Consider the following 27,395-nt stretch of genomic DNA (forward strand, 5'->3'; position numbering starts at 1 on the left):
GTGCAAGGTTCAAGGGGCATAGCATAGAGTAAACCTGAAAAATCTATTTAAATGATTTTATTGATCCTCACAATAAACCTGGCAGGTTGTGACTGTTTATCTACTTTGTTATTATTGATAAAAATAGCTTCCAAGCCCCTAGTCCGGTATTTCCGTGATTATTCTTTATGACAGCCTTGTGTGGGGTGCATGAAATCCATTTTTGAAAGAAACTGAAGCTTGGCAAGGTTAACTATCCTGTCCAGACACATCAGCTAATAAGGGCTTGCACCAGAATTCAAAGCCATGCCAGTCTGACATCAAAACATGCTGTTCCCTTCAGTGCACCCTGTCTGCAGCGAATGGATGAAGCTGTGATGTTGGGACTTTAGACATGGGCCGTCAGGTAGGTGAAGGGCAAAGGGACATTTTTGACATTTAATTTGATGTGCTTGCTGTGGACAATGCTTTCAACCTTTCTTTTCTCCCAAGCTTAAATACAATGACCGAGTTACCTCTTGCCAGTGTTTTCGTGTTTCCCCCTGCTGAGAACTCCTCTGTCCTGCCCTGACCTATTGTCCATAAGTGTTTGAGCCAGGGTGGGACACCTCAGCTGGGAAGGGACCGTCTGGGTCCTGGGACTAGGTGCTTGGATCGGGGAAAGCTAAGGCATCATGTCTTGGTGGCAGAAGAGAAGGTCACAGCTGCAGAAGATGTTAGGAGTAATAGTTCCATCCAGGGGAGCCAGCTTGGCTAAGAAGGTATCACTAGGTGACAATAGAGAGAGACCCACAGGACAGAGAACAGCAAGGACCGAGCCCCCCCAGACCAGACAGAGAACATGGAAGGACAACAGTGTTTGCAGTCCCAGAAAAGCCAAGCGGCAGCGTGCCTGGAACAGGCCTGGAGAACATCTGAGCCCACCTGCAGGGCCCCTCTCTAAACACCCACATGGATCCCAGGGGCATCCTGCCCAGCCCCAGCCCCAAGGTTAGGGAACCTGCCCAAATCAAGCCTTTAGAGCCATCTCCAAGAACCCACCCAGCTCCCCACCCTGCCCCAGCTCTGCCCAGTTTCCCCCCACCCCTCCCTGCACTGAGATCTGAACATTGTTCTCCCACCTCCGCCAGCAGTAACCGAGAGGTGAGTCACAGCTGCCAGGGTCTGGCTGAGAGTGCCTGTCTGCGGGCTCTGGCGTCCAGCCCTCCCCACAGGCCTATGGCGCACACCTTCTGCCCAGCCTGGCATGCTCAAGGCTGCCAGAGTGTGCCAACTGGGAGCCAGCTGTGATTGAGAGGTGGAGTGGGTGTGGACACATCTGTGGAAGCACTCTGCCTCTGTGGCTCATCTCCATTACAGGTGTCCTCATAAAATAATAATTAAAATTATATGAAAAAATGAAAATGGCAATAAAACAGTAAGTCCCGCTCTCATGGACTGCCTCTCTGTGCCAGGCACAGTTCAAGGGCTTGGCATGGATTGTCCCACTCAGCCTCTGGGCAGTGGGCAGGTAAGCATGACCATGCCATTTTACAGGGGAGCTAGTTAAGGCACAGAGCTGTGATGAGATTTGGGGTCTGGTGCTTCTCAGACCCACACCTCCTCAGGCTGTGGGACGGGGCCACCAGAACAGCCTAGCTGTTCATCTGAGGAGGGAAATCATCATTTCTGGCCTTTAAAGTGGCACAGAGGGGCTGATGAAGTCCCCACTATTCAGGTGACTCTGGCATTAGGAAGCCTGGCCAGAGGATCTCGGCAGTTGTGTGGTGTCTATGTTTTAATCCATACATCGCTCAGATTTCAAGTCCAGCACGTAATATTTTCTTTGCCTTATTTATTTATTTATTTATTTACTTTTATTAAGTTCACCCATATTATCAAGCCCCTCCCACCCCATTGAAGTCACTGTCCATCTGCATAGTAAGATGCCATTACTTGTCTTCTCTGTGCCACACTGTTCTCCCCGTGACCCGCCCCCCACACCATGTGTACTAATCATAATGCCCCTCAATCCCCTTCTCCCTCCCCACCACCTTCCCCCAATCCTTTGGTAACCACTGGTCCCTTCTTGGAGTCTCTGAGTCTGCTGCTGTTTTATTCCTTCAGTTTTGCTTCGTTGTTATACTCCACAAATGAGGGAAATCTTTGGTACTTGTCTTTCTCCGCCTGGCTTATTTCACTGAGCATGATCCCCTCTAGCTCCATCCATGTTGTTGCAAATGGTAGGTTTGTTTTCTTCCTATGGCTGAATAGTATTCCATTGTGTATATGCACCACATCTTCTTTATCCATTCATCTACTGATGGACACTTAGGTTGCTTCCATATCCTGACTATTGTAAATAGTGCTGCGATAAACATAGGGGTGCATATGTCTTTTTGGATCTGAGATCTTGTTTCCTTTGTGTAAATTCCTAGGAGTGGAATTCCTGGGTCAAATGGTATTTCTATTTTGAGTTTTTTGAGGAACCTCCATACTGCTTTCTACAATGGTTGAACTAATCTACATTCCCACCAGCAGTGTAGGAGGGTTCCCCTTTCTCCACATCCTTGCCAACATTTGTTGCTGTTTGTCTTTTGGATGGTGGCCATCCTAACTGGTATGCGGTGATATCTCATTGTGGTTTTAATTCAGCATGTAGTGTTTTTTAATTCATCCCAGAAGGGAAAAATATGACAGCTGCTGGCCTGGCCCTTAGTGACCCCTGTAAAATTCCAGAGCCTCGGAGCAGCCTGTGTGTAGGCAGTCATGACTTGCACCATGCCTCTTACAGTCACTAGTTGAATTGATCCTCCCAGTGGATTTCTCAAGTATTTCCCAGTTTTAAAGGTGAGGAAATGAAGATCCTAAGAGATGCAGTAACTTGAGGACGGTGTGCATCTGGGAAGTGACAGAAAGGAACCCAGGTTTCCTGACTCAAGACTGAATCCTCTGGTCCCCTCCCCTCTGTTCCCCAGTTCTGTAATCTTTCCCCACTGTAGGATCTTTCCTCCTTGCTTAAGAGGCCCAGGGCTCTACTGTTTCTTTCCTTGCTCACAATAAAGGCATCTGATATCAGTCATGTACATTTTAATATGAGGAAGTTTCAATCAATGTATATTCTCTCTCCAAAAGGAATTATCCTTCGCTTTGTCTTGTGCCTCCCTGTGCCCCCTTCCATGTGCAGGTGTGCCCTGGGTGATTCCTCCAGAGCTGAGTCCCTCTGCATCCCTCGTGGGGTGGCTTGCAGCCGACCTTGGGCCCCTTTGGGGTTGCATGGACCATTCCTGGAGAATGAATGGGTGCGCTATTCTGGGGAGATCCTCACCACTTCTTCACCCACACAGCTCAGCTTCCCCAGCCCCATGGCTCGGCCCCTTTCCTGGGTCTCAGGCAGACAACCATTCTGCTTTCCTGAATTTCTAAAAACTCAGAAATGAGCATTTCCCATCCTTAACTGCACAGTAGCACCTAAAACTACTGAGTTACCCAAGCAGGGACATCTTTTCCTGTGCTAGCTAAATTATTTATGGCCTCGGCCTTCCTTAACATTTTATTCTTGCCTTCTGATCCATTAGTTACAGCACAGGTTCCATTTGATTGAAAGACTTGCCCCACCCCTGGTCCTCCAACAGCATTAAGTACCCAACACACTCTCTCTAAATGCCAGAGGATGAAAATAATGAGCAATGCATGACCGGGATGAACAGAATCAGCTGCTCCTCATGCTCACTGTTACTATTATTATTATTAATTGCTGTTATTATTACTAATTATTATTAATTTACCACCTTCACATTGACTATTGCATTTGATAGCATTACTAGCAATTTGGTAAAGTGGAAAAAACAGGTACTTATGTAATCTGATTGAAAAGATGGAAGCAGCGTGGCATAGAGAGGGGAAATAACCTGGGTCAGGTGGCCCAGCTAACACCCGATTGACGCAGGACCAGAACCCAGCTCTTGGTGACTTTGGGATGAACACTGCATTTTGCAGAGGAGAGTCCTGAGGCCCCGTGAGGAGGAGGATAGAAATTGACCATGAGCCTGATGTGCATGTGCCAAAATTCTGCCTGAGTTTTCCTGGGGGCCTCCCTGGGGGGGGAGGACTTCCTGAGGCCAACCTTTACCGATGCACATCCCGTAGCTTCCTGTGGCTTTGTTATGGCCACACTTCCTCCAGCTCAACTGGAGAATGAAGCAGGAAAGCCTCAGACTGTACTTTGGAAACAGACATCACCGACTCCAGGAAGCCTTCCTTGCTCTCCTGGGTGACTAAGAAGCATCTCCCCACTGGGAATCCCCAGGGGTTTGATCGGACCTCTGTCACCGAGCCTGCTCCAGTGTCCATGCCTCTCCCAGTCCTTGAGCTCACATGGGAGGATTTGGGTTCCTTCTGCTCAGGGCCTGCCTTGCTGCCCTGCACATTATAAACATGCAACCCATGTTACACCCCAAGCTCTGCCAGTCAGGGACGGAGGGGAGGCTGCTTGACAGAAGGTGAGAAGGAAGGTGAGAAAGAAGGTGCTATATGAAGCTAAGTGAATAGCTCAGCAATGGAGAACTGAAAGTGTGCCAGCCTCCTGGGCCCCACTGGGCTACATGGAACCATCAGAAAGAATTCTGCACATCATTTAACAGCAACAGCTGCTGTGCAGCCACACAGACAATGCCAGTTTTTCTTCAATTTCTCCAAAACTTTCTCCACTACTGGTGTCTATATTTAATTATCAAGATATTCTTATGTGGCTGTCTATCTATGCAAGAACCATGTAATATTCGACATGATATTCACTATCTCAAACCTCAGTTTCCTAATCCATATAGTGAGGATTACAATAGTCCTTCCTTCAAAGACTTGTAAGAATTAAATTTATGCATGTGCATGTGGGCGTGTGTATGTACACGTGCACCCACTGCTGAAATCAAATGTGTGGGCTTATCCCAAAGTGTAGTAGAACATTAAATTGGGGATGTCTTCTTTTTATTTTTTTCTTTTTGCAATTTTCAATTGTCCTCCCATAAAGATATGAAACATTTTGCTCCTATGCTTTCTGTTGTTTTGCTATTACACCAGACCCTAGTCCTGGCTAGAATGTCACTAAGTACAGACTTCGGTCAGCATTGTTTTAAGTGGAAAATGATTCACAGCATGACTTCTAATTGCTCAGCACCCTCAGGCACCATGTATTCAATGCACCCCCTGTACTCATTGAACAGGTAGGTAGACTGAGAATCTAGGCAAGGGATGGTTTCCCCAGTCACCTGGTGCATTATGGGTCACCTATGTCTGGAGCTGAGAACACAGGCCCATGTGTTCTAGACCTCCCAGAGCATGGGGGAGGGCAGGGTGAGGTACCTGCTCCCAGCCTGCACCGGAGAAGTGGGGTGGGGACCACGTAGACATCTACACTGTGTGTCTGCTATTCTGCAGTGGTGTCTGGCCTGCCCCCTCCTGCCTACTCCTCTTCTGCCCTAGGGAAAGAATCTGGGGTGAATGATTCTCCTGAAAGATGCTACAGATATCAGGGCTGGAATGGTGGGTGTCACCCTGATTTCTGGGCTCTGTCACCTCTCTCACTGAGCTTTCCTGGGTGCCAAATACTCAGGTCCTGGCAAGCCAGGCCCCCTGTCAGTTGATCTCCAGAGCTCCCGTGGTATGCCTAGCACAGTGCTAGGTGTCATTTAAGATGGGGGAGAAAAAGCAGGCCTGAGCTTTTCCAGACATACTACTATCCAGGTGTGGACCTTAGTGGGGCCGACTCAGCAGGCTGATCCAGGGGAAGGGGCGGAGGTGACAGAGGCAAGCTTGGCAGGTCCTGGGCAGAAGCCCACACAGTTTGCAGATGAGGCTTGTGGGACTGGAGAGTCTAGGGGACCACACTTGAAAACTAGAAAACTGGAGGCTGCTAGACCAGGGCAGAAAGAAGGCCAGCAGGCTGGAAGATGGCAAGACCCAGGGGAAGGCCAGAAACGACTGAACCAAAGGAAAGGAGGGCATGGGGGGGCCAGTCCATGGTGTGTATGTGTGTGTGTGTGTGTGTGTGTGTGTGGTTCTTAGGGGACAGAACCAAGGCCAGGGTCACCACTCAGAGACAGACATTCCGCCTCCTTCCCCATGCCTGGCTGGAGGGGCTGGAGCACAAGTCTGCACAGGAGCTCTGGAGATCAGTGCTGGCTGTCCAAATACTCTGGCCACTGGTTTCATTTATGGTCTTCCAGCTGTTGATAGAACTGGGATTAAGAATCAAAAAGCCTAATTTGGGGGTCTGCTAATTATCTGGCTATTGGAATCTCAGTTTTCTCATAGATAAAATGGATCTAATAGCACCTAACTGATAAAGTTGATGTGAAAAATATGTAATATCCAACAGTAAATGAATCTACTCATAATGTGTACGAAAGGGCTTTGTTCTGCAGAAATAAGGATGAAGAAAACAAGAGAGAGAATGAAATAAAAAAGAAACTCAAGACCAGCTTCCACTCACTCATAGTTTCAATGCATAGTTTTCCATGTTATTCACCTATTCATTAAGGAATATATATGGTTATTATTGATATATAAGAACTCTTCATTGTTAAGAACACTATCATACACAATGTTCCAATTTGTGATTGATCCTCATTTTGTGTATGCTGCAGAGTTTTAATACATTAGATCACAATATAAATATCTTTCCTTACAAGCTTCTGACTTTTGTGTCATGCTTAGGAGGTTCTCTCCCACTCTAACATCATAAAAAGATTCCCCTAATACTTCCTATTTTAACTTATGCAAATGACTTTTGGTTTCCCAGTAACAGTTATAGAATTATTCACCTTTTTGCCATTGTTTTGAAATGCCATCGCAAAAACACTGATTTTTTTGTTATTTAAAGAATTCTTTCTAAATTTTTTATGACTTTTTCATATTTCTCCTCTTGTCTTTTCTTACTCACTTAGATTTTTGAATGAAAATACTTATAACATTTTGTACTGAAACCTCCTTGGTGTAAGCTAGGAACTTCCTGGAGATTGCTTTAAGAATTTTAGTTTTCTTTTAAAACCATTTATGACGTTCCAATTGGAGCTTAATACAATGAATTCATTTATGTTTTCATTACCTCAATCTTTACTTTATTCCCTGGAGGTCCATTTCAGTTGTTCTCATTGGAACCTCTGTGAGATTTCGGATGTTCTCATTGGAACTTCAGTGTGATTTTGGCTCCCTGGTGTTTTACACTCTTGGTCATTTGCTCCCAAGCCGGCCTGTCATGATTGCCAGTTGGCAGTCCTGTGAAAGATACAATCATGGGGTCACCCATGGGAAATGGACATTATGATCTGGGGTGGTGGCTGGAATATTCTTTTTCATTTTACCGTTAAAGCACACACGGGTGCTCTCCACTTTGGGTCTGTCACGTGAAGCTGCTGTGGAAATTCCAGTACCTGTCTTTTGCGAATCCACAAGCTCAGGATCATATATGAGTGTAGATCAATTGATCTAGATTCATGGATCAAAGGGTAAAGACAGGTTTAGCTTTAATGGATCCTGGCAAGCAGTTTCCACAGTGCATGATCCCTTGTACACATTCATTAGCCATGAAAGAGAATTCCATTGGTTCCACAGCCCCGAGTTGTCAGTCCTTTTCATTTAGCTGTTCTGGTGGGTGTGTAGTGGTATCTTGTTGTGGTTTTATTTTGCATATTACTGATGACTGATGGTGGTGAGCGCCTTTTCAAATCTTATTGGCCATTTGGATATCCTCTTTTTCTGAAGTATGGCTCAAGTCTCTGCCTCGTTTTAAGTTGTTGTCGTTTCCTTATTGATCTGTAGAAATCTTGAAAATCAGCGGTTAGTCCTTTGTCAGGATACGTCTCATAAATACCAGCTCCCAGTCTGTGACTTGCCTCTGTTCTCTCTGTCTTGACCTTTGAAGAACGGAAATTCTTAACATTAATGAAGTTCAACTTTTCAATTTTTTTATGGTTAGTACTCTTTGTGTATTGTTTAAGAAGTCTTTGCCTGGCTCAAGGTCATGAGGATACTCTAGATTTCCTTCTACAAGATTTATTGTTTTGATAAATGTGGTTGTTGAGGTAAAAAACCATAGAATATCAGCATTTTCATTCAGTTCACTCTAGTGCTTTTTAATCTGGGTCTAGGACTCCTGAAATGAATTTGTAAATACGGAGTGAGATGAGATCAAGGTTCGTTTTCCCCCCTATGGGCAGCCAGGGTTTGCATCGCCGTTTGTTGAGAGGACCATCCTTTCCCGGCTGAGTTACTCTGGTGCCTTTTGTCACACATCAGGTGGCTCTTCCTGGGTGGGTCTGTCCTGGATTCTCTAGTCTGTCCCATTTGGTTGATTTGTTTATCTCTGTGCCAACACCTCACTGTCCTAATTGCTATTGCTTTACAGCAGTTTTTGGTATCTGGTGACATATGGAAGCTCAGTGTTTTCAGAGATGTGCCAGGTGGAAATTGCTTTAGAGTAAAGATTCTCCACTCTGTGTGCTCATTATAATCCCCGAGAGGTTCTTAGAAGCATCCTTACCCAGGCTTTGCCCAAGACTGACTAAGTCGGGATCTCTGGGGGCATATTCAGCAAGTGGATATTTTTTCAAGTCTCTCCATGATTCTAATGTGTTCCAAGGGCTGAGGTGGCTTTTTACAGGTAGGTTACTCTCATGTTTCAGAAAAGGAAACAGAAGCCCACAGTCGCCCATTAGAGGTATCAGCTCATTCACTCCTTTTCTCCAGGTGGCAGGATCTTTGCTGTGCTGCTCTTGCCCTCAGTTTTCACCCGGAGAGCTCCTACTCATCCTTCAGAACCCAGCTCAAGATTGTCCCATCTATACAGACGTACCAGGCACTTCCGGTGGGATCAGGTCCTCTTGCCTCCCAGAGCTGCCTCTACCTCATCCTTCCCGAAGCTTGGCTCTGTCTCTGTGCTCTCCTGTGGCTCCCACTACACGTGGGCCCTTGGAGCCAGGGTGTGGCATGGTCATTAATATGTTCCCAGCACCTGAACCAAAGAGCAGGGGTGAACCTGGGAACTCCTTGCTCCCCTCTCATCCCCACGCATGGCCAGGCTATAAAAACATATTTGGGTCACTCCCTAGCCTGAGGCCACTGCCTCTGGTCCATCAGTCCACTTCAGTGTCCCCAGACTGGACACTCATCTTCATCTTCCTAGCCCTCAGGGGGCACCATGTCCAAATCTAGGGGTCTCGAGTCTTCCCATCTACAGGTGGTCAGAGCAGTGTCAAGTCTAGGCCCTGGTCCCCTGATTGGTGCTGTGAGGGGGCCAGTCCTCCCAAAGCCCTCTCCCTGTTTCTCCTGACTGGCACCCAACCCTACAAGACTACCTTGGCTAATGCTGGACTCTAAGGGCTCTCTCCCTGGCAGGGTGGGCAGTTTCTCACTGAGATTTGATGCCTGGCCTGGTCTCCAGCCCTCCTGTGGCCACCCTCTGCTGCGGCTTACTGGCCTTTGGGCACCGTGAGTTGCTCAGCGGGCATCCCCGCCCTCCACCTGCACGGTGCTGTCCCTCCTGGGCCTCTCCCGCGTCTTCCGTGGGAGTCTGCCCTGCGGTGGAGTCTGTCTGGGACAGGCCTGCAGGTGTGGCCTGTGGACTCACCTGTCATTAACAGGCAGGGCTCCTCCCTCCCAAACCAGGGTGCAGACACAGATTCTGGGTCAGTGTCAGCTTAGCTCAGCTCCGCCATGATGAGACTATGCCCGTGCCTCAGCTCCCCCTTCTTTCAGGGGCCATCCTGTCTGCACCCCTCAGTGAGCGGAGCTCAGCAGTGAGGCGTCTCACCTCATGTGGTCACATGTATATCTGACCCAGATGCACCCCAACAGCCAGGCTGCCTCCTGGGGTCAGGGAAGGTGGTGGCTCATGGCCTCCTCCAGGGACTTTTCCGGATTCTGGAGCTCTGGAGCCCCGCATCCCCATGGTCTGGTTGGCCTGGTCTGCGAGTGCGACAGGATAGGGCCAGACCAGGCCTGGGGAGGAGCCAGTGACAGCTATATTTTCTAGAAGTTTTTGATGGGTCATCTGCTCCATCCAGCTTTGGGGATGACAGTCCTGTCTCTACTAGCACCCCAAAGGAGGGAAAAACACTGTTCACAGCTGTTTGTGCTATGACCGTACAACACCTATTATGAACCACTGCTAAATGGGGAAGGACTACCCGAATGAGTTTTTCTGTTCATTAGAGATCCTTAGAGAAAGCGGAATAGAAAATAGGTACATTGGAATTAGTGAGTCTGAGAATTTCTTTGACATCATCACCACTTCTCTTTCCAATAAACCTGAGGCTAAGAATTTCATTTTATTTTAAATCCCTTAAAAATTAATTCTGAAGTAATACACGTTCTTTAAAGACAACTCAGAAAATACAGAAAAATAAGGGAGGGAAGGAACCAATCATAGTCTCATTACTCCAGCACAACAAATGTGCAACTGAAAGAAAATTTGGAATTTTCTTGAGTGATCACAAACTTGGCTGTGGATTTTTGGTTCCTGTTGCCCCTGAAAGAAACTATATATTTAATTGTCCACCTCTTTTTGGTTCTCTTCCCTGAGCTAAGGTTATAAGAACCAACACCAGTAGAGTTCCTAAAAAATAGCAAAGAGAAGAAAGGAGAGATAAAGGGAACACCCGAGGATCCTGTTTGCAACCTCTTCCCATTGATGACAGTTGTGATGGGGGGGGGGGTTGAATATTTAATGTCAGGAGTGCAGGTTGATCTCCCTGCAGAATACTCCAAGTTCCAGACCCACAGTGATTGGGAAATACAGTAGTTGCAAAAGCAATGAATGGACTTCATTAAGGAAGCCACAACCCAGCAGGTGTGGTCTAAATATTACGCTTCAGCCTCCGGTGGGGAGGAGAAGCCCCCACAGAAGCGGTGTGGCCATTGCTCCTAGAGTTTCCATCACCTGCTCACTTGGGCCAGCTAGTTTTACTGGTCTTTAGTCTGTTTCCAAGGGGCTATGGAAGTATAAATAATAAAGCAAGAAAAGCAGATCCATTTGGCTGGCTCAGTGGATCCTTCTGAATGTACTGTAAGTATATCTTCCCTTTGAAAAGGTCTGGTGCTTATTGTCTATTTTGCATGGAGGTTGCTTCAGACTACGGGAGGCTACAGTACAGTCCCAGGGTGAGTGTCTAGAAGAAAACTTTGGAAGAGTTCCAAATACGGGAAACTGCTCTCTTGAAGAGTGTACCGGGCATCTTCGGAGAGTCTCTGCTTCCTTTTCATGGATGTCTATGTCCAGTGCTTTTCTTGAGGAAAAACTTTAGTGGGTGTGGGAATGGGAGTTGTCTTGGGAGACAAGGGGGCCCCTCCAACTCGGATCCGCCCCTCCCTTGTGGTTCAGACCTCAGTCAGCCTTGTCTGTGAGCTGTTGTGTACCTTTCTCTCTGAGGACAGAGGCTGTACCCATCAATTTACTCTTGCATGGAGAAAGAGAGACTAAGCAGCTCTTTCATGCATTTTTGCAGAATTGCCTTAATGGATCGGATTCCCTCTCTGATCCATCAAGATGTACAGCATGACCTTGCATAGCTCCTTCTTCCCCTCTGGGCCTTGGTGTCCCCTTTATAATGCAAGTTGTCCCAAGTTGATGGTCGCTCAGCCTTCCTAATCCACATATTCCCTCATCTTAGAATGAAGTCATGGAAGGCAGGGGGAACAGGCCAGGCAAAGAGCTGGAAAGTGCTGGAGGATTTGGAGGAGACTGCAGGGCTGGTTGTGGGCATCACCTCTCAGGAGGGCTCCATATTTGCCCTCCAAAGGAGGCTGTGGGTCAGTTGTCAGCATTGGCACAGGCCATTCATTGGATGTTGCTCCAGTGCCCTGGTGCTTGGCACACAGTGAGGGCTTGAAATATTTCTTAAAGTAATGAAGGAAGAAATCTCCAGGGCAATCTTAGAGATGAGAGGATGGGTTTGCGTTCCAGTTCTTTGTTTCCAGGAAGGAGGATGAAGTCTCTTTCACAGTCTTTAGATTTCTTTCACAGGTCTTTTCTCACTTCCAGCAGGGGAAAGGACATGTCTTACCACCACTTAATTCTAAACTTGCTTTGGGACTTGATGAAGGGGGGAGCCTAGTAAACATAATGTTCTGCATGTAATTGTAGATTAATGATACCAAAATTAAAAATAAATAAATAACTTCCAGCACATCTAGAGTGACCTCCTCCTAACACAATACCAATCTGTTCAAGTGGGAGGACCTGGGACATGTCGTCCAACCCAGGGCTGTGGTGCTGGCCCTTCGGGGCGCCAAGGCACATCTTTAGGAGAGCTCCCTAAGATCCCTCAGCCAAGGGAGGAGACTGAGTGCTGTGCGTTCCACGGAGAACTACCGAAAAGATCGGAGGAAAAGATCAGCGGGCGTGGGGTGCCTCAGGGCAGGGCAGCATGCCTGTGACCAGGCTGTGCAGACAGAGCCCCCTCGTTTGGCAGGGGGCATTCCGGCTGGCTGGCTCTCACTAGGGCTCAAGCCACGGAGGCAGGGAGCTCACTGAAGCATCCTAAACTTTGCAGTTTCCCTCGCTTGAGAACAGGCACCCCATGGACTTTTCCTTGCCAGTCAGTCACAGGGAAGAGAGGTGGGGTAGTAAACTATCAGGACACAGGTGCCCCGAGGAGCCGGGCGAGGTCTCTTCCTTCCAGGTAAATGGTTCCAAACTGCTATGCATTGAGTTCTCTTGAATCCTGTGTGTGCTTTATTTGTTCGTATATCGTTTCCCCAAATTACTGATGGTAACAAGTGTGAAAAAATCCAGATAAATTTACAGATGTTATTATTATTGTTAAAAGTGCTGTCGTATCTCACCATCCACACCCCTAGTCTCTTTGACTGGCAGATTCCCATCAGGAAGCTTGTCCGGAATGGCATGGGAGCTGAAAGCAATGCCCGCAGCCCCGCCTGAAAGCCCCCGTGGGGAGGCCCCTGCGGGCAGATGGAGGGAGGGGGCTCCTCGCCCGGCTTGGGTCTGGTCTCGGGATGAACAACTCCTGGGTCAGGGCTCTTCTGCTCTACCTAGTCATGAGAGAAGGCAGTTATTTCCCCAAATTAATAGGGACTCAGGGAACAGGATAGTCAGAGAAAAGAGGAAATACTGATAATATCTTTATCTGCCCATGTGGACCCCACTGGGTTCTGTTTCTGTCTTGTTCTTTGTCTTCTTTATTTTGTTTATTTATTTCATTACAGTGACATCCAAATGCACACATACTCCAAACTCAAAAGCAACAAAAAATTACTCAACTTGGTCAATCTATCAGTTTATTGGGAAATAACTGGTCGCTCAGATATTTTAATTGATGGAATAAAAAGTTAGCTTTTTCAGGCATCTGGGACTGGTACCCATCTGACAAGTTTGAGTTAGTGTAGGGCCTGTGATGACCTTGGAAGGCCCAGAAATGGGCTAGTGTGGGCTGTTAGTGGGGAGAAAGGCCAGGCCCCTGCGCTCGGTGGGCCTGGGCAGGATGACTGTGGGGCCCCCTGTGTCCCAGCTCATAGAGGTGGGGGGCAGCTGAGAGCTGGAGGCAGCAGGCTGATGAGCAGCATCTATAATGGGGAGGGGGCCAAAGTATTACCCCCACCCCATCAATTAAGATACTAAGGCTCTGAAGGGTAGACGCTTGTTCTGGACCACCTAACAAACACAGATCAGGACAGGACCAGTATCCAGACAGACTTCGAATTCCATAATCAGTTCTTGTTTCTGAAACTTGGTGGAGTAGAAAATACTTTCAGGACTCACTGAGTGCACATCACATGAAACGATGGGTGCATATGAGCCATCTGTACCAAAAAACACCTCCAGCCGTTTTCCTTCTCTGCCTCAGGTTCCGGCCCTGTGACCTGACCACGCTCAGCTCCTGGCGGGTTGCTCAATGGCTTTGCATCTAACCTGGCTGGTAAACCTGCCTGCTGAGACTGTCCTCTCAGCTCCTTGACTGACATGTCTAAACTCCACTGCCAGGCATTGGGAAATGGGGCGCATACAAGTGGCGATCTACTCTGAATACAGGAAACTTCTATTTTTAATCTGGGCAGACTTTGTAAGCAGTCCAGCCTTCTAACCTGAGAAATTGAATCCTTTGCATTTTCTTTCCTTTATTTGAAACAGCCTCAGGGACTTTACTAATCTTCTCTTTTACAATCTGTTTTCTGACAGACCCTACAGCCTTTGCTCATCACCAGCTATTTTTAATTTTTACTAAAACCTGTGTCATTAGGAGTGTAAGATGCTTAGTGATCACCTAGGCTCAGAGAGGGTAAGTCTATCCCACAGTGTCACACAGCTATGAGGCATGCGATCAGAGCCAGGACTCAACGCCTGCTGGTCCTAGCATTATTTTCTATATGCTTTATTTGTTAGGAAGATTTCAGCTTTGAGTAACTGGTTGCATAACTCACACAGGCCTCCCTGGAAGCCTGGAGGTGGGGTGGGCTCTGGGTTAGCCTACCTGCAGCTCCAGCTCCCTGTTTCTCCACAAAGCCTTTGTGTGTACCCTCTTTGTGTTCTGGCTTTGACCTGGAGTCCCTACTCTTGTGGAGCAAATGGCTGTGGTAGACCCTGGCATCTCTCCCTTCCTGCCCAGGACATCCAGAGGAAGAGAGAGGGAAGCACCCCAACATTCCAAGAAAAAGCCCTAAAAGTCACCCTCACTGGATTACTTCAGCTGTGGCCCCTCCTTGAACAACTATCAGGGCAGAACCCCTCCATGCACTGACTGGGTTAGGCCTGATTCCTGAACCAGTCACTAACAGGGAACTTGAGATTATCCTGCCCCAGTAAGGGCCCCTTTTGGAGATGGGGATGGGGACCCTATCCCTGAGGCACATGGGCAGCCTGAGGGAAGGAGAGAAATCTGGGAAAGAAATGAAGTTCCATAAGGAAGATGGAAGGGCAGCATGGGAAGCAGGGGTAGTAGCCACTAGAACTTTCAAATGCTGGGCCACAAGCTCTCTGCAGACCATGTGCACTGTGGTGATGGCTGTGTCCTCAGGATCCTGCAGAGAGGGCTGGGGGGCGTGAAGAACTTGGGGATTTAGGGAACTCCTAAGTGCAAGCCCTTGCTGGCGTTCATCCACCCTGTCATTCAGACAACGAGTAAAAGCTGCCTTGGTGCCAGGCCCCAGGAATTTAGCTACAGTAGGCCCTGTCTGTGCCAGGTCTGGTTCTCCGAGGCTGGTGGTGCTGTGAGGATTGACTGATAACAGTGCACAGCTGCCCTCCCCACTCCGGAAAACTGCCTTCGGTTGGTGGGAGCTAATTGTTCCAGGAAGTCACACACCAGGCCTTGCATCCTAGGGAGAGGCTCCTGGGGACCACGGACTGACTTTGTGCAAAAGACCAGCCCCTTGTCTTTACTGCCACGTGGCTGCTGCCCCAGAGACTCCCGCTGTGGATCAGACCAAGGCTGGGTGTTACTTGGGGCCACATTCTGGCTCAGCTCCTTCCCCTTCCTGCCCTGCTCCCCTCATTTCCAAATGGGCTCCTCCTAAGAGCTTACAATGCACAAATTCTTGTCTCAGGTTCTGCTTCCCAGGAACTCAGTTTAAGACAACCATTTACAATCAAGGATCATACTATTCCCCATGGATTTCAGATCAATAAAGATGTTAAAAAATACATGATATGTGATAAAAGAGGACCAGAGAAATCTGCCTTCATTTGACATATAAATTATTTTTAAAATCATCGACAATAGCATGTCCAAGTAAAGAGACAACATGCTTTTTGAAATACCATACTTTTGGCAGATACATGCAGCATTAGGGCTAGAGATTAAGGGAAAACAGAAAGTGAAACTTTCATCCCTGAAAAGCTCACAGTCTTGTTGGGAGATGACATAGCTGAGAGGAGGTGAAAGAAGCAGTGTTCCCAGGGCCAGGGAGGTTTGGCTTTTCCTTCCTATGATGCTACCCTCTTCATCCCTGGGAAAAGGTTTAGGGAAGGAGGTTTCCTAGATACCTGGGTTCTCCTGCAGTGGGTATCCACCACTTACAGACCATGTGATCTTAGACAAAGGGCCTTATTATTGCAAATTAGTAAGGATTCTTTTTGTTGTAAGTAGAAACATCAAAACTCAAACCAGCCAACCCTGAAAATGAGATTTACTGGCTCTTAAAACTTGGAAAAATAAAGGTGTATGAGCTTCAGGTAAAGCTTGATCCAGGGATACCAAAGATGTCACCAAGTATGTGTCTGCATTTCTTTCTTTCCATCTCTCTCTTCTTTCCTTCTGTATGTGGAAGTCATGGCCATGTTTGACTCTAAGGCTGCATATTAAGCCAGACACCCCAGAGTTAAGAGGCCTATACATTCTTAAGGACAGACACTGATTGATCTGATTTTGGTCACAGCCTCATTATTTAACCAGGCAGTGTTGGAGTAATATTATGGCCTAACCTGAGTCATATGCCCACACTGTGGGGCATTCTTATTGTAATCCAATGGAGTAGAAGGAGCAGTTCCTCAAAGGAATTGAAATACCCTTACTATAAGATGGGGAAAGGGGTACAAAAACCACAGCTGCCCTCTACACTCAGGCTTCTTGTTTATGAAATGGTGACAGTCATTTTTAGTCCCTGGGGTGATTGTAAAGGATAAATGTCACAGTGGATGTTAAACCATTTTTAAACTGTGCACAGCACATGCTAATCATAGTATCATTTCTGCATCTGCTCTTCCTTGTGGGTAAGAACAAACACTGGGGTCCCTTTGTTTTTGTTTTGTTTTGTTTTCTGCTCACCTCTAGTCTAATACTCAACAGAAAAATCTCCAAGGAAAATGAACCCGATGCTGAGCCTGGGCCTGCTTCTGGCTGGCCTCCTCATTGTGGAGGGTCTTCTGAATCCCAACTTCTCTCCAACGAATCATGGAACTTGGAGCCAGGCCCAAATACGGGATGGAAAGGAGGCAGCCCAGGAGCTTGCAAGGCGGAACGCAAAATTTGGCTTAAAGCTGTACAGGAAGCTGGCCGCCGGTGACCCTAACAAGAACATCTTCTTCTCACCCTTGGGCATCGGTATCGCCTTTTCCATACTGTCTCTGGGTGCCCAGGACTCCACGCTGGCTGAGATCAAGCAAGGCTTCAACTACAGGAATATGCCAGAGAAAGAGCTTCACAAAGGTTTCCATTACCTCATCCACGTGTTGAACCAGAAGAACCAGGAAGTTGAGCTGGCCCTCAGGAACGCCCTGTTCATGGACCGGGAGTTGCGGCCACAGAAGAAATTCATGACAGATATCAAGAAAATGTACAATGCAGACACGGTCCTCACCAGCTTTCAGAATTTGGAAAATACTCGGAAGCAGATCAATGAGTTTATCCGTCAGAAAACCCACGGGAAAATCAAAAACCTAATCAACAATATAAACCCTGGCACTGTAATGCTTCTTATAGATTGTGTTTTCTTGCGAGGTAAGGATTGGGTCAGGTTGGTGTAGAAAAGACAGGATGACCAATAGACTTGGATTAAAAACCTAGGTTGCCCATTTGCTTGCTCTGTGAATTCATACGTAATTAACCCTTCAGATGCCCACTTTTCCTACCTGCAAAGTGAGGGCCTTTACAACATGGCCCACAGGGCACTTACTGGATTCAAAGTGAAAAATGTATGAGAAATGAATTTTGTGAAGTCTAAATTATTCTCCAAATGTACATTCTTATCCTAACACAACATTGGTTGTAAAGGTTGGAGTAACATTCTTTTTCCCATTTCTTAGGTGAAGAAAGTGGAATAGAGAGAGATTAATTGACTTACTCAGAGTTACAAGGCCAGTCATTGAGAGTCAGGACTAGAACCTGCTTCTCTTCACCTGAGGGCTATGCACTTGCCATCCTTGAAGTAGATGCCTGTGATGGGGATGTGCTCGTGATGGGGATGATGATCACTTTGGTGGGTGCCTTGCTGTCCTTAACACATTTTTTAGATTCCCCAAGTCTAAGAGTGAGAAAATGAGAAAGAAGATGGAATAGTCCCAAATCCAAGCTTCATCCTCCACACCGCACACACCTACTCACACTCCATGTGCACACACCAAGACTGGCCAACATAGGTGAGAATCAGAGTTCAACATCCCTCAAACCAGGCAAGATTACTCTTGGGTCATCAGCAACACAGTCATGAACATGAAGGTCAGCTCTCCCCAAATCCACAGGGAGATGGATGGCTATAAAAGATAAAAATTAGTGATAATCATAGACTAAAATCTCAGACTTTCCAAAGCAGAGGGGAAAAGGAGAAACTGGAATTTCCCAAAGTCTCTCTATCCCCTAGATTACAAGAACAACAATGACAATGAAATACATCATGACTAGCATCTACTCAAGATTCACTGTACACAGTTCCTGAGCTTTGCTGTCTTTTCCCACTAGTCCCACAGCAGCCCTATAAGGTACCCATCAATACCCCCATTCTGCTGATAAGGACACTGAAGACCAGGAAGGTCGGGACACTTATTCTAAGTCATCCTTCTAGAACAGTAAAGACAGAATTTGAACTGAGGGACTTGGTCCCCAGGGCCCTATACCAGGGACTCTAAGGTCAGCAGCTGTGAAAAGACCCAGGTATGACTTTATGTCCAATGGCAACAAACAGTCCTCAGGGTCAAAAAGGAGGGGTCCAAGCATCCAGCTGAGGGTCCATTGCTATTCAGCAGGCTCCCAGGGGCAGCCCGTTCCATCAGTTTTCTTAGTCCTACATGGGAGCTACTCTTCCAGGGCTGCGTTTGCATAGAGTTGAGTATTTTCACTCACATAGGGCTGAAATAGTCCCCACTACACAAATCCTGTACCCCCTGCTTGGACACAAGCCACAGGCTGCCTCAGCCTCAGGAGCACCCAGGTTTGGGGTGCTGCATGTCCCCTCTCTGTTCAGCAGCCCTGGTCACGGCTTCTTTGGGAACTGATCCTTGGACCCAGAGGTCTTTCAGAACATGCTATGAGGACAAGGGACCCGTCCTGGTATCCCAGAGTATCAAGTATCTGAATCCCTACCTCGAATCCATATAGATGAGGACCAGTGGTAGCTGGGTCCAGTTACCCCTTCTCCCCAGGACACTCACGTTACTCTTTCCTTCTTTAATCTTAAGCCAGGTGGCTACATCAGTTTGATCCAAAAGCAACTAAAGAGGAAGATTTCATCCTCAATGGAAACAAGACAGTGAAGGTGCCCATGATGCTCCGTGGGGGTGTGTATAAAGTCGGCCACGACGACCAGCTCTCCTGCTCCATCCTGGAGATGCCCTACCGGGGCAACATCACTGCCATCTTTATTCTTCCCGACGTGGGACAAATGAGGCATGTAGAGGAGGCCTTGACAGTGGAAACTTTAGACAGATGGAATAAATTAATCAAACAGAGGTAAAGAGGGTACCTGGGATATGACGACCCTTCCTTCTCACTCCCGTCCCTCCTACGCCTTCTTTCTTCTATTCCAGGCCTACTGAGGTCTTAACCTACAGCCACGTCCTATTCTGGGTCCATGGTGAACTTACATTTAGGTAGGAAGTATACCAGAAAACAAGTCATAGGAATGAAGTGAAACATTTGCTTTTAGAGGTAGATGCCTACAAACGGTGAGAATGCATTGGACACAGCAAAAACTTGGTGGACCATGGTGGTCAAGGAGGGCTTCACAGGGTAAGTGGCATTTGAGCTGAGTCTTCAAGGCTGAATGGTGGCAAATAAGGAAGGGAGAGGGGCAGTGGAATCCCAGGCAGGGGTAAACTTCAAGGACAAACCCTTAGGGTGTCAAGGGGAACTACGAGATGTTTGTTGTACATAGAATGCTTACAACTGCGGTGTCATAACAAACCCAGTGAAGTGGGTCACAAATAAGTTATACTAGTATTAGTTGAAAGACCAAAGGGAGGAAATATTTTTCTTTTAAAGCATAAGACTAGAAGAGATTTAAAGCAAGCCTCCAGAATTCCTCTCAGGCACCTGCCTACCAATAGATGTTCTTGGGAAAGGTAAGGGCTAGAATTAGAGTTAAAATCAGGGTTAAATTCTGGAGACTTGATGTCCGTGTGGATTTACTCTCGGTGCAGAGCAAGGCAGGGTCTGCGGCAGCCGGGAGTGGGGTGAGTCTCTGAAGTGGGGAGGGCAGTTTCCACTGGGGTAAGAACAGTGTCCGTTCTTCCTCCACCCTGCTCTTTGCATTCTTTCTTCCCCTACACCCCCCCGCCCACCATCAGTCTCCAGCCAAAAAGTCTTCAGTGAGAACCCCTGCCGTACCTAGCTGACCATAAGATGCTGAGGAAGGTTCTAAGAAAGCTAGAGGTGAGGCTAGCAATGAGCTGGGCTACCCATGGGTGGTGACTGGGCGGACGCCGGCCCCTTCACACTGGCGCACACCCTCAGAGGGAGTGCTCGATGCATCTGGTATATCTAGATTGAGATGAAAGGTCACGAAAGAGAAAATTTCAGTTTGGAATGCTTCAGATAAAGTTGCTGTTTGGGCACAGGGGGGATGGAGCAGGCTAAATTTCAGGCCACCCCAGAGGGCTGCTATGCCCTGGGCTCTGCACAGCATCCCCTGCTGAAAATCAGGGGCCTGCGAGCATTGGCACACTCTGGCCCCTGAAATAGGAGGAAAGGTCTGGGTTCCAACCTTAGGTGAGACCCAGTTTCCTCACCTGTGATGTGGCTATCACGATACCAACTTTGCAGTACTCTTGAGAAAATTAAAGGTACCTCAGCACAGCATTACCCACAGGGGGCGTGCACAGGAGCAAGGTCCTGCTTCCTTCTCCTCCCCACTGGTTAAATAGTCACAGTTCCAGTTTCAATCTCAGGTTTATTGAAGGACAGGTGTCCTGTAGACTCGGTCCCCTGTATCCTCAGGGCAGAACCCCAGAAGAGCAGCTCCTCAGCTACAGGTGAAGGCACGTGCATGGGATGCCCCCAGAGGGACTGGCAGCTCCTAGCTTGTGCATTACAGCATTTTAAGGTTCACAGGGGTGCCTTGAGTGGCCTCCTTAGGAGAATGAAAGGTATGGAAGGTGAAGGGAAAGTGGACTCCAGGCCTTTCGCCCCCACTTCATCCAGAAGTCCTGGCTTCAGGAGACGTGGACTCCGTAAGATCACATTTCCTTCAGTGTTCAGATTAGGGCGACTCAAGACCCTGCAGTGGACTGCTGGAATGCAGCGTGCTGGATGCATCCCATCTCCATCTCCAAGTTATTTCTGATCTCTTCCTATGGGGGCTGCAGCTCTGGTGTTGGCAATTAGCCCTTCACGTGCCCGGTACCAAGACCCTCTACAGCCCCTGGAGCTGAGACCACCACAGGGCCACCGTTAACTACATACAGACGTCCCTAGGGACTGTTCCCATCTCTTGGGTTTCAGCAGAGGGGCCCATACTTCTCCCTTCACTCTCCCTCCCAAGTGTGATATATGCGCTTTGAGGTTGCTTGCAGTTCAGTGCGGGCCTTACTGGAGGTATGGATGTAACAGAACCACAGCTCTTCACAGGGGCCCAGGGCTACCTGGAGTCCAAGTGCATACTGCTTTTCCACTGCGGCCTCCTAGCTGACTTCTGATCTGCCTCCCGCACCAGACGAGGCCTGCTCCCAGCAACCCCATCCCTCAAGGCTCAGCCCTCCCAGAGAATGGTGTTCCTCTTGCCCCCGCCAAGGTCCTGCCTCCCCGTCACTCTGGCCCCAAGATGGCTGAGAACAGCAACGTCCACCCCCTCCTGGGGGACTCCGTATCCTCTCACAGGGCAGTGGTCTTGCTCCCGACCGCCAGAGTGGAAGCTGCACTTCATCAGAACATGAAAGGAGCTCGTTTAGTCTGGGGGCCCCACTCCATTTGCCCTTTACGGGGAAGGATGGGGGGGATGGGATTTTCCTATGTATTCTTTCTGTGGCCCCCACCAGAAGACCTAGCAGAGAGTGAAGAGAAAACTCACCCTTTCCCTAGGAGAAGTGACCAAACCAGCAGGCACACAACTCAAAGACACACCCCATGGACACATGCACAGAACACCTGCGAATTTAGGCTACGGGCGACTTCAGCCTGGGCTCTGCACCGAAGAGAGAAGCCTACTCTGTATTTGCATGATTAGAGGCTTTCCTCTGGGACATCCAAGGCAGACCTCTGTTTTCCCAAAGTTCCAATTGGAAGCCCCACCTGTAGGCAGTACAAAAGCATTGGTGACTCAAATGTCCATTTTCCTGGTTAAAGTTTATAAGGTTCTCTCCTAGCCTGGGTACCATCAGATGATCACATACTTGCTGGGATACATATCCACCTTCCAGCCTCTGCCCCACATTTTTTTGCTTTCTCACTGTGGCAGGAACTAAAGCCAGTATCTGCATTTACACCCGGGACCCTCTCTCCTCTCACTGCTTAGGCATATCACCCTTGAAGCTCTCTCCTTTCCTCCGTACATCAGCCAGTGATTTTTCCCTACCCTCCGATAGGCAGAGGCTAGTATTGCTCCCATCATTAAACAATCTTCTCTTGACCCCACTTCTCTTGGTATTGCTCCATCTCTTTGTTCCCCTTGCAGGCAAGTGCTTTGAAGCGGCTGCCTCTGTTCACCGCCCCCAGCCTCTCTCCTCCCATCCTCTCTGAATCTCACTCCAGGCAACCTTTGGAGCCCACCTGTCCATGGAGACCTACATCACCAAGGTTTCCAAGGGCATCCACGTGGCTGAATCTAGCTAGTAGTTAGTGTGTCTCAGGCTTGTCTTTGTGAACCTGACAGCGTTTGACCCAGTTCATTACTCCACTTTCTTAAGAGGTGTTCTTCACCTGGCTTCCCGGACCCCACACTCCCCTGGTTCCTGTCACCCCTCTCCTTTGATGGCTACCCTCTTCTCTCCTGGGTCTTGGAATTGGTGCCATGAAGCTCACTCCTCAGGTCTTTTTTCTGTCAATATTCACCCCTTAATGCATGCATCAGGCTTGGAGCTATCAGAAGGCGTTACCTGTATTATCATGACATCCATGTTATTCTATCTCCAGCCTTAGTTCTCCCTCCCGAACTCCGTGTCTGTGCCCAGAGTCACACGTCCACCTGCTCACCCAGGACCTGCCCTGGATGCCTGACGGTATCTTAGCCTCCTTATGTCCAGAATGGACGTCCCCATCTCCCCCTTCAGAACTCCTCGCGCTTCTGATCCCATTCAGTGGAAACTCCATCCTTCTAGTTTCCTTTAGCCTCGCTAAAGGCCTGAGGCCCACCCTTGATCACTCTCTTCTCTCCAGCCCCTCTCTCAATCTGTCTTGCGATCCCATTAGCCATACTTGAAAGTATATCTGAGGTCTGATCTCTTCCCCCAACCCCACAGCTCCTAACATCTGTGACTACCGTGCTGACTTCTAAATGGTCAGCCAGCACCAACCCTTGTCCCTGCTCCGCCCCCTCCAGGGGTGTACTCTTAACAAAGCAGACACAGTGATCCTTCTGAACCCTAAGTATGACCTGCCTCTCCTCTGTTCCAAGCCCTACCAGAGCTCCCCATTTCACTCAGAAAAGGAAAAGCAACTTACCTAGCTCCTTCGCCTCCTTCAATGTTTGTTCAGACCTTCCCTTTACTCTAAGATCCCTCATTCCCCTAAGTAGGTCTGCATTTTTTCCCACAGCGCTTACTGCCTTCTTGTACACAGACTGTTGGCCTACATATCTGTGCTCATTTTAGGCATTTTGCTGGGTTGCTCTCCTCGTCTGTCGGCCCTGCTAGTGCACAAACTCAAGGGCATGGGCTTCTGCCTATTCTGTTCACAGGTGCAACTAAGCATCTAGAAGAGTGACTATATACAGTAAGCACTAAATAAATATTTGTTGAATGAACGAATGAGTGGAAAGGTAAGTTTGGGAGTCTTTGGGCCTATTAAAGCCACAGCACTGAATGTGATTCCTTGGGAGGGAGTAGAGAGAGAACAGAGAAGAGGACCACGGGGTGAAGCTTGGAGCATTGCGGAGATTGGAGACAGGTGGCGAGGCGGAGCCAGTGAAGGGAGAGAAGGAGTAGCCAGTGAAGGAGGAGAAAGCTGGAGGGGGTGGCGCTGGGCTGCAAGGCCTCACGGGAGAGAAAGGAATCCACTGTCAGGTGCTGCACTCTGAGAGCTGGCTGTTGGATCTGGAAAGATGAGGTCAGCAGCGACTGGAAATAACTTCTTCAATAGAATGCAGAGACAAAGGCCTGGTTGGAGTGGGTTGAGGCAATAATGGGAGGAAGTGGAGATTGCTGGGAGAGAGAACTTCTGCTCTGAAAGGAGAAAAGAAATAAGCTGTAACCTGGAGAGAGATGGCTCAGGGCCAGCAGAGATGTTTGGCTCTTGTTTCTTCGGATAGCAGTCACTACAGCATGCCGTCCGCACCTGGGAATGATCGAGGGGACACGGTTTATGGATGGTGCAGGAGAGAGGATGTAGGCAGGAGTGATGTCTTTGGACAGGCCATAAGAAATGGGGTCCAGGGCCTGGTGGACCTGAATCCAGGGCCATGGGTGCCTCAAGACACCAACTCCTGGCCCAGAGAGGGAGGCCACACCAGGTCGCCCCCATAGAGGATGTAAAGCTGCTAACGTAAGGGCAAGAGGGGAGATGCTTGCCTATCACTCACTCTCTGCTGAGCACCTCCCATGCATTTGCTCTAGAACTTGCACTGCCCCGGGGGTGCTGTGATCTTCACTACCATTATCACCCACGTGACACAGAGAGGTAAAATCCTTTGTGCCACGTCACAGAGCACATGGGAGTCAGAGTGGTTGTGGGCTTAGTTCTGCCGGGCTTCTGACCTTGGAGGTCTGCTGCCTCTGGTGTCAGGCCTGCTACGGTGAGGGGTGGCTCGGGGCTTGGGCATGGCTGGGGCTGTGTGGGGAGAGCTTAGGCATCTGCAGCCGAAGGGGCCTTGGGACAGTGGGGACTTGAGGACCTATCTGCGGATAAGGGCTCTTGGCTGGGGCGGTAGGAAGGAGGGACATAGTTTAGAGATCATGCATGTTTTCAGACCAGTCCCAGGGCTAAGGAGCCCCTCCTCATTCTGTGGGGAGAGGGAAGGTGTGAGGCGTCCAGGGCCGAGAGGACAAAGGTTCCATTCACCACCTGCCTGAGGCCAGCCCTGGAAAGTGGCAGACCTTTGCTGCTCACCTTTGTCACTTTGCCCCTAGGGTTGTGGACGTGTACTTGCCCAAGTTCTCCATCACTGGTACCTACGACCTGAAGAAGACCCTCTCCCACATGGGCATCACCAAAATATTTGAGGAGCATGGCGATCTCACCAAGATTTCCCCTCACCAAAGCCTGAAAGTTGGTGAGGTAAGCCTGCCTGGCCTGGACACCATGCTCTCCAGCACAGGGAGCCCTCACACAGCCGGGTACAGAGCCACTGTCACCACCGCTGTGTGAGCCAGGCTTCCGCCCACCAGTCAGCTGGGTTTGAATCCAGCTGTGTCCCTAACAGCTGTGTGACCCTGGACACATCACATTATCTCTATAAGCTTCATGTTTCCAGTCTTTAAAACTGGAAATATCGACCTCTTGGCGCATTTTGGAAGCTGATTCAATGCAACAGATAATTGATCAAAGCTTGGAACATCTAGCAGGCCTAGAGCATGTCTAACTCTAAGCCAGACTCTCTCTCGAAGGCCTCACAGGCTTGTTAGGAATAAGTCTTAAATACATTCTACGTGATCAAGAGATGAGCAGGCAAAAGGCCCAATGGGCTCCAGCAAGGCTATAGACCTGCCTGATGGGGTCAAGCGGAGAAGACCACACAGGGAAGGGTCTCCATTTCACCTATAATTCAGAACTCCAGTTAAATTCAAATTTCAGATAAATGATGATTTTTTTTTAGTATAAGTATATTCCAAATAGTGCATGGGATACACTTACATTAAACAATTCATCGCTTATCTGAAATGCAAATTTAACTGAATATCCTTTATGTTATCTGGCAACCTAGTTTTAGGTTAAGAGGGCATTGAGAAGGGGGACATTTCAGCAAGCAGAGATGTGTGTTGGGGGGAGGGCCTTCTAGTAGCTGGTGCCTGAGACCTGTTTCTTTTCCACAGTCAGATATGTCAGTACCTGTGATTTTATATGCAAACAGTGGCTGTTGGCCTGCTAGCAAAATTGTCAGGGCTGTGTAGAATGAAATGAAATGTTTCAGTATTTCACCGAAGCCCATCAATTTCCCAGTGTCCATCGCCTGGTCACAGATGTTGGTGGCACTGGGGTGGATCTGGGTCTGTGACATCTCCAACAGTTCACCAGGAACCTGGCTCCCTCTTACCCTTTCACCACAGAGACAGAGCAAGTGTGGTGGTGGCTGGAGGCTTTGGGGTAGGGAGGCCCCTGCCTTCCTTCTGTCTAGCTAAGGTTTAACAGACTCTGCCATTATAGCCATTGGCGCCCCCCTGTAACTCACAGGAAGGAAAGCAAGCCTCATTCCCTCTTCCCCCCTTAGCAGATGCTCCCCCTGAATGAGTTTTTCCTTTACACTCTACCTGTTTGTCAAGTATCCTTCAGCAATGACAGCAGAAAAGCCAGGAGCCCCTGGGTGACTGGCACCAGCCAACCGCTGCTGTACTGGGTGGCTCTGGCTGGGACCCCTCCCTCTCTGGGCCTCCACATGGCCTGGCGAGCACTGACCCAGCTCCTGATTCCCACAGGCGGTGCACAAGGCTCAGCTGCAGATGGATGAGAAAGGCTCCGAGGCGGCCGCGGGCTCTGCAGCACAGGCGCTGCCCATGGAGATGCCACAGATCATCGCATTTAAAAGGCCCTTTCTGGTGATAATCCAGGATGATGAAATATCTAGTACGCTCTTCATAGGGAAGCTCACTGATCCTGGCAAGAAATAAGGGGGAATTCCACTTGCTGCAGCCCCAACCATGGCCTGGGGCTGAACATGCTTCCTGACTGTGAGACCCAGCCCCCAAGGACGTCCTAATCGACGCCTGCATCACCACGTGCTCCTGAGACCACTGCCTAAGCAGGCTTCGGTGCACCCGTCCCCCGCACCTCCTTCCCCGCCCATTCAAGTGTCAGGATTGGGTGCCCCCCCATGTCCCCACCCACTTGGCTGGTGGTGATCTTCTGTTCCCCTGGCAGGCAGATGGTTTTTGGGATTTAATAAATGGCCCCTCAGGCCTGCTCATTGCTGGTGAATAATTTGGAAAAGCTATGAACCAAGACAAGTACCTGGGCTTCAGTGTGGGCAAGATCTGGGTTCAAATCCTAGTGGCGAAGTGACTTTGGGAAAGCCACATGCCACCTCTGAATGTTTATTTCTGTATTTCTGAAATGGGAACTATGATACTCCCCTCTAGGGCCCTGAGGAAACTAGCACACTGCTTTAGAAAACTTACTGCCCCTTTTATAGCCCTGGACTTGGGTCTTTGGCATGTGAGCTTCGAAGTTATATCCCCCAGAAGGACCACCTGGCAG

General features: G+C 48.6%; 1 protein-coding gene across 3 annotated transcripts; it reads left to right on the forward strand.

Moving 5' to 3' along the window:
- The first annotated feature begins 367 nt into the window (after positions 1 to 367).
- On the forward strand, positions 368 to 27,107 carry SERPINA12 (serpin family A member 12). Of its 3 annotated transcripts, none has more exons than XM_073241910.1 (5): positions 368 to 385; positions 16,755 to 17,405; positions 19,079 to 19,349; positions 25,115 to 25,262; positions 26,618 to 27,107. In XM_073241910.1, exons 2-5 carry the CDS (start codon positions 16,772 to 16,774, stop codon positions 26,807 to 26,809), a joined length of 1,245 nt encoding a protein of 414 aa, XP_073098011.1. In that variant the 5' UTR covers positions 368 to 385; positions 16,755 to 16,771; the 3' UTR covers positions 26,810 to 27,107. The 3 variants fall into 3 exon arrangements, with proteins under 3 accessions (XP_073098011.1, XP_073098009.1, XP_073098010.1); XM_073241908.1 differs by lacking the exon at positions 368 to 385 and adding an exon at positions 10,800 to 11,020; XM_073241909.1 differs by lacking the exon at positions 368 to 385 and adding an exon at positions 10,824 to 11,020 and having other exon boundaries at positions 16,740 to 17,405.
- The last annotated feature ends 288 nt before the right edge of the window (positions 27,108 to 27,395 follow it).

This window comes from Manis javanica, chromosome 8 (genome assembly GCF_040802235.1).
Source record: "Manis javanica isolate MJ-LG chromosome 8, MJ_LKY, whole genome shotgun sequence".
NCBI classification, from domain to species: Eukaryota; Metazoa; Chordata; class Mammalia; order Pholidota; family Manidae; genus Manis; species Manis javanica.

Excerpts from the sequence above, each read along its gene's own strand:
- SERPINA12 (XM_073241910.1), top strand. The coding sequence starts at position 16,772 with ATGAACCCGATGCTGAGCCTGGGCCTGCTTCTGGCTGGCCTCCTCATT. Across the intron at positions 17,406-19,078 it reads AGATTGTGTTTTCTTGCGAG|CCAGGTGGCTACATCAGTTT; the intron begins GTAAGGATTGGG and ends TTTAATCTTAAG. Across the intron at positions 19,350-25,114 it reads AATAAATTAATCAAACAGAG|GGTTGTGGACGTGTACTTGC; the intron begins GTAAAGAGGGTA and ends CTTTGCCCCTAG.